Source organism: Ailuropoda melanoleuca, chromosome 16, assembly GCF_002007445.2.
Source record: "Ailuropoda melanoleuca isolate Jingjing chromosome 16, ASM200744v2, whole genome shotgun sequence".
Classification (NCBI taxonomy): Eukaryota; Metazoa; Chordata; class Mammalia; order Carnivora; family Ursidae; genus Ailuropoda; species Ailuropoda melanoleuca.
Window position 1 is genome coordinate 24,664,346 of NC_048233.1, and position 11,708 is coordinate 24,676,053.

Sequence of the window (11,708 nt, forward strand, 5' to 3'; positions counted from 1 at the left end):
TTCTAACCATTCTCTTCTTACACAGTCAATACTGCTCGATTTAGTACTTAATTTTTCGGATGCTTTCCATCCCATGTGTGTCACCTTCCCCAGCACACCCACACTCAGAATTAAAGCACGCACCCATTCTCCGCTTGGGAGACCCCGCCCCCAAAAGCAACAGAGGAGGCACCCTCACGCAGCCAAGATTGCCTGGTGAATTTTAATTTGGATTTGTTGAAGTTTAAATCGGTATCGCGACCCCCAAGTATTCTTGAGTTGCCTGCCGTGTATATGCTTTGTGGGTCCACCTGGAAATCCAATGGAACACAAGTATTCAAGGCAATGTTTAGACATGAATACAAGGGAGGGTAGGGAACATTACTTTTAAAACCGCAGAATCTAACAATCTCCGTAAAGTGTTTAACACCCAAAAACCTCAAGAACAGTATGTTGGACCCAAAAAACGGAGTCGGAAGAACCCCCTAGTTACTCAAATACGGCCAACAGCACTCTTTGGCGGTTGGAGCTAACCTAAATAAAGCTTCGGGAAAGTCCCACCCTCCTTCTTCTCGCCAGGCGTGGAGTTCCGCTGACTCCACCCCTTCCAAGAACGCTGCCCTGTGATTGGCCACGACGCGCCCCGAGGCTGCCCAGTCGTGCGCGAGCAGCTGCTTTAGCCTCCTCAGCTTGCTGGAGGAACATGGCGGACCGGCTTACACAGCTGCAGGACGCGGTGAACTCGGTGAGCAATTTCGCTCTATTAGTCTCTGTCTTCCCCTTTCCTGAAATAAAACAAGAAAAGAAAAGGGATCCTAGAGAAACACCCGCAAGTGGGGAGCGGACCGAGGCAGGTCTTCGGCAAAAAGCGCTGGCGGCGGCGGCGGGCGGCGGGCGGCGGCGCGGCGTCCTGGGAGGTTTGAGGCCGGCTGCCGGCTTTGCGGAGAGCCGAGGGAGGGAAGCAGCCTCTTTCGCCTGAAAAGTAGAGGATCTCTCAGTCAGGACACTTAGGCGTCGCGGTCCTGTCTTGTTCCCTGGGAACAGTGTTATTTTATTGTCAGTAGTGCTTATGGGATCGCTTCTCTTTCTTTTGGGGTAAGGGGAGAGGCAGCAGAAGCTTCTTTTTCCCGTATCAGTGTTAAGCCGCGGAGGAGAAATTAGGCTCTTGATGATTGGAGCTTTTTCGTTAAATGTCAGCCGAGAGTATTCCTTCCCCTGGACTTTCAGGTTGAGGCGGGAGTAATGGTGAGGTGAGAAGTTTTGTTTCATTTTAGTTGGTTCCTGTAGACAAAGGGTCTTACTCCATCTCTTGGCGCTCCCTAGCATAAATCAGTTTGGGAAAAACTGACATCTTTATGGGAGTGAGTCTTCTAATCCTTGTGTATGTTCCCATTTATTTAAGTCGTCTTTAATGTGTCTCAAAAAGTCTATTTCCTGTTAAGGGTCCCCTTACTTTGAGCTTTCTTAATACTTTTCCTTTTAAGCCTAACTGGAAGGTCTATGCAAACCGAAGGATTCATAAACTCATTACCATTAACAGTTAAAAGAGTTTCCCATTAGTAGTTATACTTCTCATTGTCATTCTATTTATAACTGCATGTCCCAGGTAAAATGACTGCAGAGAGAATATGTTGACTGGAAAATCTAAGTATCTGGTCCCTTGCCAATTTTTTCACAGTGGAGGCTCAGAAGTTAGGATTCTTATTGTTGCATCAATCTTTGTTCACTTCAAAGTTGTGAATCTCTTTGTGAAAAACTGATCTATCTGTAAATAAAATAAGACCTTTCAGGACTGAGAGGGCTAGCCCCTAAATGTTGATGAATTCAGTAAGATAAATTCTACTTTATTATGACTTGCCTGGTCTGCCAGCCAACTTCCCTCTGGGAGATATTCCTTTGAGGTTTTTCAAAATCAGATAGTAATGATGCTGCTGGGTAGAAATGTTATTTTAGGAGAAATGCTGCATATTCATACATGTCTTGTAATCAGAAAGATAGTAGGGGAAAGTAAGTATGGCCTTAACTCCAGGTAAGCATGCTGATAATTGGATTTTGGAGAAACCTCTAGGTTAACTGGTATGAATGCCTACTGTGTATGTAAGCACTATCATGTTTACAGAGAAATACTCCTTGAGGAGTTCACAGTCTAATTAGAAAGATGTCATATACTCAAGAGACATTTAAATAATACAAAAGTAGTATTTGATTAGGTAGTTATAATGAATCAAGTGTTTTCAACTGTAAGTGCTGAGGTAAATTAGAATATAGAGTGATATGAATTAAAATAGAGGAAATTTTCTTAGCGTTGATCTGAATTATAATTATTTGTAAAAATATTAAAATAACGTTTGTTTTACCCACTTGAGAACTCCATGAGGGCAGAAACTATGTCTTTTTCACTCTATCACTATAATTTTATATACAATGCTTGTCATAGAGTTTTATTTTTAGAAATATTTGTTGAATAAATGGATTTTGAGAGCTTTTGAAGAACACAATAGATAGCCACTGTGTTGAATATTTGTGTGTGTGTTTTCTCTATTCCTCAAGACAATGGTGTAATGTGAAAATGTTCCCTATTTAAAAATGAAAAACCCTGCTCAGGTTACTAGAACCAGAATTGGAGTCCACATTTGTACAGCTTCTGAGCACTTACTGCTGCTCCATTACAAGTAGCAAAATGTGAACAACACAGTATAGTCAGGAATGAATTTGTCACTAGTTAGGTATATATGAAAGATTAGTAGAAAATGAATAAGTAGAATTGAGTTAGATTATTGAAAGGTTTGAAATAGCCTGAAGAATTGACATTAATCTTAAAGGCCGTATTGGGGTGAGCTAAAAAAAATTTTTTAAAGGTTTATTTATTTGAGAGAGAGAGCACAGAAGTGGGTGGGGCTAAGGGAGAGGGAGAGAATCTTGAGCAGATTCGGCATGGAGCCCAAGCCAGGGCTGGATCTCACAGCCCCAAGATAACTACCTAAGCCGAAACCAAGAGTCGGACGCTTAACTAACTGTGCCACCTAGGCGCCCCTGAGCTCAGAATTTTTAAGCAGGGTAAAATAACATAGTGAACTGGAATACAATAAGAAGACTGTTGCAACATTTCCGTTGTGAGATAATTGAACTAACACAGCGGCAATGATGATAGAAGGAAAAGGAAATAGATGGATGTGAAGGTGAAAGGAAAGTGAGAGTCTGAAGTTAGACTGGCTAATAACTAGGAGATTCTCAATACATCTTAGATATTAAACAAAGGAAACAGTTGATTTTTGAGTTCTGTCATTTAAATAATGTCAGAGAAGCTTAGTGGAAATGGTCATTCACTGATTGGAAATAAGGAGGTGAGGTTCAAGAGGTCAGGACTATTGAGGGACGCTGGTGGGTAGGATAGGAGTCTTAAGTTTGCTGATGGTAAGGAATTGATATCCTCAGTCTTCAGAACTGCTTAAGGAACACTTTTAGAGCAGTGGGAATTTACAACTTGAGTCATGGAGAAAAACATTCCCAAATACTTAAGGTGGACTCCTTTTTTTTTTTTTTTCCTTAAATTGAGGTATAATTGACAGAACATTTGTTTCAGGTGTACAACATAATGATTCAATATTTGTGTATATTGTGAAATCACAATAAATCATGTCACCATACTGTAGTTACAAAGTTAAAATTTTTTTCTTTTGATGAGAACTTCTAAGATTTACTCTCTTAGCAACTTTCAAAAATATAACACAGTATTAACTGTAGTCACCATACTGTACATTATATCCCCATGACTTATTTATTTTATAACTGAAAGGTTGTACTTTTTGCCCACCTTAACCCCCACGTCACCTCTGATAACCACTAGTTTGTCCTCTGTGTGTGAGCTCAGTTTTTATTTTGTTCAGATTCCACATATAAGTAACATCATGTAGTATTTGTCTCTCTCTCACTTATTTCATTTAGTGTAATGCCCACAAGGTCCATTCATGTGACTAATGGCAAGATTCCCCTCCCTTTTTTTTAAATGGCTGAGTAATGTTCCTATGTGTGTGTATACCACAGTTTCTTTATTCATTCATCCGTCAGTGGCCTTAAGACTTCTTAAGGTGCAGTCTTTTCCACACAATTTCTTTATACTTGTAACTACTTTAGTCTCAAAAAAAAAGGGACTATGTACGCTGTATATGAGTTACACATTTTAAAATTGTCCTAGGGCCATACTTTTATTTGCCAGTCAAATTTGCTCTTTCCCACCACCACCCCCCAAAAAATCTTTACTTATGTTTGTAACAAATATTGGCATATAATTCTCTTATCATCCTGTTAGGTGGGGAAGAAAACAAAGATTATCTTGTATTTCCTTTTAACTTTCAAATATGTTGATACCAAATCTTGTTTCTCTGCATGATTAAAACATTTAACCATTGTTAATAATAACTGGCCAATTTTATCCACAATTATTCCTGTTCTATTCCCTTGCTCAGAGGTCATTATTATAGAAACTTATTTTTGTTGCTATTACTGATAAAATCCTGAAAGCTGATAAATCCTTTCTAATTCTGACACATTTTCTTTGGCCTCAAGCTTGCAGATCAGTTTTGTAATGCCATTGGAGTTTTGCAGCAGTGTGGTCCTCCTGCTTCATTTAGTAATATTCAGACTGCAATTAACAAAGATCAGCCAGCTAATCCTACAGAAGGTAAATAGATTTTCTTGGCCTCTCTTAGTTTGACCATCATATATATTACTTGTAATACTTTAAAATTAAATTTATTGAGAAATGTAGCTTACTTATGGCTTTCTTACAGTCTTGTTTGAGAATATTACTGCAAGTTTTGTTACAAAAGAAATGAATTAAAAAGAAGCCTGATCAGAAAAATTGCAAAACCAAAAGCTCTTAAATATATTGTGCATCATCAGCAAGTGTCTCTTCACAAACATCTCAAAGTTTATTTGATATACTGAAAACAAGCAATGTTATACTCCACAATAAATTTGTAAATAAAAACATGTGGTCAGGGAGATGGGGATTGGGATAGGCCGGTGATGGGTGTTAAGGAGAGCACATATTGCATGGTGCACTGGGTGTTATATGCAAATAATGAATCGTGGAACATTGCATCAAAAACTGGGGATGTATTGTATGGCGACTAATATAACAAAATTAAAATTATTAAAAAAAAAAAGAAATGAATTTGTTACAGTCAATTTACATAACATCTCATAATTCTATTCATGTCAAATAACAGATTGTTACTCCTTTAGAGATGAGTTTGTATGAATTTAGCTGAATTTCACTTGAGGGACCTTAATAAGGAAGGCATCCCATTTACAGATTCCTTTATTCAATTGACTGGCATATTGTCCTAAAAAAGGAAATAATTATGTTTAATTCCCAATTTGAATTAATAGTAAGGCTAATTCTCAAACATGTAATAGGATTAGTGTGTTAAAATTACATTTTAATCATTCAAAGCCTAGTACAGAAAAAGTTTGTGAACTTTTCTGGTTTCATTAGCTCCAAATTTAATTTCTTTTTCTGAAAACTTGACATTCCCTAGTACTCTGAATGAGTAATATCTTTCTTTAGAATATGCCCAGCTTTTTGCAGCACTGATTGCACGAACGGCAAAAGACATTGATGTTTTGATAGATTCATTACCCAGTGAAGAATCTACAGCTGCTTTACAGGTAAAAATCCTTTTTCCTTTGAGAAGTTTGCTAGTAGAGAATTGTGATGGAAGGAGATAGATTTTTTTTTAAAGATTTATTTATTTTTTAAAAAAGTGATCTCTACACCCAACATGGGACTTGAATTTATGATCCCAAGATTAAGAGTCACGTACTCCTCTGACTGAGCCAGCCAGGTGCCCCAAAGGAGATTTAATACCTTTTATTATAGTATTCAGAGTTTCCTTAAGATTAAGTCATATGTATGTATGTGTGCATTTATTTTTAAATTTTATTTTTAAGTAATCTATACACCCAACATGGGGCTTGAACTGACATCCCCAAGATCAAGAGTTGCATGCTCCACAGACTGAGCCCTCCAGGGTGCCCCAAGATTAAATTGTAAAATTTAAGTTTTGTTAATTGTAAAGTACTGTGGTCTATTAAAGACCATGCTAAGTACATATGGTTGTCCAATTTTGAGCTTTAAGGAAACGTATTTTTCTCAGTTTGAACCTCTTTTTGTAGCAAAGAATGAGAGGAGGGTGGTATTCTGGGATGCGGAGTAGAATTGTAGTGTCTAAAGGAGTGTGGAAGAGAGTCACATATAAACATCCAGAGATCTCTATTGAAAATTCATTCTTTTAAATAATTCATACAGGGAAAACTCTTAAAAGTTACCTGATTTTAGAATTTCTGACACTGAGAAATCTATCAGAATGGTTTCAGAGTCATCCAGATTTAAAAGTAAATACTTCTGTAGTTTTTTTCCTTCTCAACTCTTACTAATCTCCAAGTTTTTCACTTCTCAAAAGATTTTTTATTTTCTGTCTTACAAAGGCTGCTAGCTTGTATAAGCTCGAAGAAGAAAACCACGAAGCTGCTACGTGTCTGGAGGATGTTGTTTATCGAGGGGACATGCTTCTGGAAAAGATACAAAGTGCACTTGCTGATATTGCACAGTCACAACTGAAGACAAGGAGTGGTACCCATAGCCAGTCTCTTCCAGACTCATAGTACCGGTATATACCACGTGGCTGAGAAAAGAACTTTTTCAGTGCCATTAAGAATTCTGCATCAAATTTAGATGTAAGCCTTACCAACAGTTATAGAAACATTAAGCACTATGACACACGTTACCTTTTTAGCTATTTTTTAATATTCTTCTGTTTTCACTCTTGATATTTAAGCTTCTAAAATTGCAATTGAACCAGCTTTAAACCATCATTAATACCATCATTTTTTATTATTGAAATGAAATTATTGAGGCAGGTATAGCATTAATGGTTATAATGTAATTAAACAGATGTACTTTAAAATTCTATTGTGACATTTCTATCTTTATTTTTATCAAATTTCGACAGTCTTTTTTGCAAATCAAAACATTCCTCAAGCCAGAGGAGGGATGATAAGTTTAGAGATACGGGACATTTCAATTTAGGGTGGTGTTCTTCTGCCTCTTCAGAGATGACGTTATATAAATTTGGAGTTTGAGCAAGGAAAGTTTCAGAAATCATGTTGTTTTTAAGAAACAAGAGGGTTATGAGGTGCCTGGGTGACTCACTTGGTTAGGTGTCTGCCTTTGGCTCTGGTCATGATCCTAGGGTCCTGGGATCAAGCCGTGAATCGGGTTCCCTGGTTGGCTGGAAGCCTGCTTCTCTCTCTCCCTCTGCCTGTTGCTGCCCCTGGTTGTGTGTTCTCTCTCTCTCTCTGTGTCAAATAAATCTTTAAAAAAAAGAAAAAAACAGAGGGCTAGTGTGGCTGGATGAGAGATTAGATCACTTTTCTGGAAACATTCCTCTTTTTCCAGAACCTCATACCCATTCTACTTCATCTCCACATGTGTTTCTACTAAGAAGTCATCTTCTCTATCTGTAGCATTCCCGTGGTATTGTGAGAGGATTTTTCTTCATCCTGAACTATCCTTTCCCGTATCTTTTGACCTGCTTTTTTCATTCTTCTTAATTTGCATAGTGAAGTATGTTCCCAGAGTCATCGATTCCTTCTCATCTTTTTTATCTGAACGTTCTGACTTCTGATCTTGTTAACCGTTCGGTCTTTATTCCTGCATTCTAATTTGACCAGAACATAATTCTACTACATCGGTTACTTTAAGTCATTTTCTGCATTCCACCTTATTTTGTTACTGCTAACGTTTGTGTCAATATTATCAAGTATGATTGTGCACCCAACTCTTCCTTCTCCGTGAAGCCTCTGATTATTTCCACAAGAATGCTGGAGTTGAAATGTATTCTACATTGTAACTGGTTCTGTTTCCTGAGACTACATTTTTCAGAATATCCTGAGCTACTTTTCCTGCAGTCTGTTACTATCCAGAGTTTAAGAAAGTGCAAGAACAATAGTCTGAGATTCTGCCTGTTATTCCCATCATAATCAAGCTCTTCCACAGTTCTTGAAAAATACTGCTTAGAGGCACATTTTAACTCCAAAATACAATTTATAGCATCATTAATTTTTAAAGTTATATTAAGTGTTATCTCTGCTAATAAATATTTAAAATGTTGACTTATTCTCTCTGGCATCACTTAAAATGCATTTTATTTATTTATGTAAGATTTTTTTATTTTTTAAGTAATATTTTGGGCTTGATCTCACAACCCTGAAATCAAGAGTCACATGCTCTACCGACTGAGCCAGCCAGGGGCCCCATGAGTAATCATGCTTTCTTTCTTTTTTAAGTTTCATTTAAGTAATCCCTATACCTAACATGCTTGAACTCAAAACCCCAAAATCAAGAGGCACACACTCCTCTGGCTGAGACAGCCAGGCACCCATTTAAAATGAATTTTTATTTTTATTTTTTTGAAAAAGATTTTATTTGTTTACTTGAGAGAGAGAGAGAGAGAAGGTGAGAGAGAGCACAAGCTGGGGGTGGGGAGAGGCAGAGGGAGAAGCAGACTCCCCACTGAGCAAGGAGCCCGACGCAGGGCTTCATCCCAGGACCCTGGGATCATGACCTGAGCCTAAGGCAGATGCTTAACCGGCTGGGCCACCCAGGCACCCCGTAAATTGAATTTTATTTTTAAATACTAGCATGAGATAGAAGATAAAGAACTCACAAAAGAAGGTAATATTCAACGTACTGAGCAATACAGTTAGTCTCAAGAGAGAAGTACAAAAAGTTACAGCCTTAAGCTGGTAGACTACTTTATCCTTACCTGAGATTTTTTTATATTTGAAATTGTCTGTTTTTTCTGGTTTAAGGTGTTACAGAAGAAAGACAGTATACATTCTGAAATATTCTAAAGATTGTATAACATAAAAAGACTGTATACAACAGCTTCTCTTAGCCATCATTTTGTGGATATGGCTGTTGGATGAGAAAGTCCTAAAAGCTGAAATGGTTGTATGGGCTGTGATGGTTTTGCTGCCTGGTACACAGCTTTGGGAGGACAGAAAACAATGAATATCTCTGTCTTTCATCTCCTGATTCCTCCCACCCTTCCCTTCTACCCATATCTAAGTTGTTTTAAGAGAAAAATCCTTGAAGATGGGGCTCTCATCTCTCTCTTCCCAAAGGACCATAGACCCCATATCCCTTTTGGAGTTTTCTGGAGAATAAGGAAAGGAGGGACACAACCCTTCATGGCTTTGTTGGATATGGGTGCCCAAGTTACTATCATACTTGGTCCAATGGGGAGAAGGGATGTGCAAATTCAACTTTGGGTCTAGGCAAAGTAACCAGTGAGAAAGTTAAATATAACTTTATTGCTAAATATAACTTTGAGGCCGATATGGTAACACTGTAGTCATGGCTTCTGTGAATGTATTATTGGACTAGACATCCTGTACGCTTGTAATTTCTCACACAAATGCCAGAGAAGATACTCCCACTCAGGACACACTAAAGGTAGAGAGGTAGTCGTGTGACCTGTAAAACAATCCCCAACCCATCTCCCTCTCCTTTGTCTATGAAGTGCCTGGCCACTGACAATTGAACGCTGTGCTCCTGGAAAACAGTTAAGTTCCTCCATCCTTTTGTATTCCTGGCAATGGCTTACTGCAAAGAACCTTTTCCTTGTATGACTTTGTTCACGTGTGATGAAGCTAGACCCAGACCTCCAAATTCCCATTCTTTGTCTCATAAATGGTTAGTTGAACTCTTTGTCTCCACAGACCAATCTGGACAAAATGCCCTAAAACAACTTGATCAAACTTTAGGCTTCTCCGCTCACAAACTCCTGAGCTTTAATCCACTCTCTGTCTGCACCTGCACTGGAATGTGGAATAGTATCTCCTCAGTGACACTTGAAAATTGACCACTAAAAAAGGCTTTCACCCATCAACCATTCCATTATATCACCTGCTTGTCTCACTCCTTCACACTGAAATTTTTCTGTCATTGTTTACGTACTCCTTTCTATTAAAGTTCTTTTCCACCTGATCTTTGAGACAGTTGGAGATCTTATGGTCAGAGCATTCTCATTGCCACAATATTTTCCAATAAATTTTTCTGTACCTAAGCCTGGATTTGTTTTTACTTGATACCACTTGTGTAGGAAAAAAACCTGATCTCTCATCACATACCCCCAGGGGTTAAGGCTGGGGCAAAGTGGGCTGAGGCACTCATTTGCTGTGAAGTAATAAATCTATCTCTCAAAACATCTTATATGTACAGTTAGGAAAAAATTCATGAAGAAGATATTAATAGTAAACATTAAAAACCCAACCCTGTGAGATATAAATAACTCTGGGATGAGAGAACAAATTATAATGGAGATTAAGACAAAATTCTGAACTTAATGAAAATATTATGCATAGAAATGAGGAATGTAGTAGGTGTGCAAGGGAGGTGACCTTGCAGCAGGTAATAAATCATTAGTCAATATGTCTTCAGCAACTGAGCCTCCTGGCTTTAAAAAGGAACCACCCAAAGAGACAGACTTTTGAAACCCATGGCTCAGAGGTCTGTACAACAACCTTATTTCAAGTTGTGAATTCAGAGCTTTTCATTAAACCTAACAAACCTGTAATGGCTTTTGGATTCCCGTGGCTTACGTTGGTTATTTACATGCAACCCAAGAAAATACAAAGAACCTCTCTGAAGCTATTGACAGTGAGGGACACAGTTCTGTGAGGAGGGAAACATCTAAATGGGATTAATAGTGCTGGATACAGCAGATGGAGCTTTATTGAGGGCTCTGAAATCTTCAGATGAAAGACTAGTGTCAGGCTTCTTGTTCTAGAATGTTGATGAGGAAAAAGCAGTTGCAACCAGGCCACCAGAGCAAATTTCATCCTTGCAGAACTGCAGCCCTTACCTCAGTCTCCACAAAGAGAGCTTCTCAATATTTTTCTTTTATTAAGTCCTCGCATAAGGACTCCATGAGAATGGAAGTCATTTTTGTTTATTAAGTTCCATATAATAAAAGTACCCAGTACTGTTAAAACAAAAAATGAAACAAAAACTTGTGACATTCTTCTAAGGATTTAGGAGAAAATGCAAGTATTACCTTCGTTGCTTGTATTAGGAAAAAAAGAGACTGATAATTCACGAGCTAAGTTTCCAGTTGAAAAAAAAGAAGGAAGGAAATAATAAAGGCAACAGAAGAAATAAAACCATACTATGAGAAAATAAGGAAAGCTCAAAGTTGGGCTTGAAAAAGTAATAATTGACAACTTAGGCAAGTTTGGTCAAGGAAAAAAATGTAAAACGATGAAGAGCTAAAAAGTCATGCATTGATTTTAAAATATTTTTTTAAAAAGATTTTATTTATTTGAGAGAGAGTTCACAAGCAGCGGGGAGGGGCAGAGGGGAGGAAGAAGCAGATTCCCCGCTGAGCAGGGAGCCCGATATGGGACTCAATTCCCACTCAGGACCCTGAGATTGTGACCTGAGCCAAAGGCAGATGCTAACTGACTGAGCCACCCAAGCACCCACATTGATTTTAAAATATTGAGATAATTTGAGTAATGTTATGCCAATAAATTTGAAAGTTTTTGATAGAAAGGATGTGTCCCTAGAAAAAAATAATGTAGCAAATAGGCTCAAAGAGATGTATAAATCATGGTCATATAACCTTTAAAAAAATTCAGTCAGAAGTCTCCATGAATAA

General features: G+C 38.0%; 1 protein-coding gene and 1 pseudogene across 2 annotated transcripts; both read left to right on the forward strand.

The window, feature by feature from the left end:
- Positions 1–624: 624 nt before the first annotated feature.
- MED21 (mediator complex subunit 21) lies at positions 625–6,953 on the forward strand. 2 transcript variants are annotated; one of them, XM_002917108.4, is made up of 4 exons: positions 625–724; positions 4,546–4,660; positions 5,552–5,652; positions 6,472–6,953. In XM_002917108.4, exons 1-4 carry the CDS (start codon positions 683–685, stop codon positions 6,646–6,648), a joined length of 435 nt encoding a protein of 144 aa, XP_002917154.1. In that variant the 5' UTR covers positions 625–682; the 3' UTR covers positions 6,649–6,953. The 2 variants fall into 2 exon arrangements, with proteins under 2 accessions (XP_002917154.1, XP_034501489.1); XM_034645598.1 differs by lacking the exon at positions 6,472–6,953 and having other exon boundaries at positions 5,536–5,603.
- Positions 6,954–8,558: 1,605 nt separating this feature from the next.
- Positions 8,559–11,450, forward strand: LOC109489296 (annotated as a pseudogene).
- Positions 11,451–11,708: the final 258 nt, after the last annotated feature.

Coding starts and splice junctions, on each gene's coding strand:
- MED21 (XM_002917108.4), top strand. CDS start 683: ATGGCGGACCGGCTTACACAGCTGCAGGACGCGGTGAACTCG. Junction 4,661..5,551: donor GCCAGCTAATCCTACAGAAG/GTAAATAGATTT, acceptor ATCTTTCTTTAG/AATATGCCCAGCTTTTTGCA. Junction 5,653..6,471: donor AATCTACAGCTGCTTTACAG/GTAAAAATCCTT, acceptor TGTCTTACAAAG/GCTGCTAGCTTGTATAAGCT.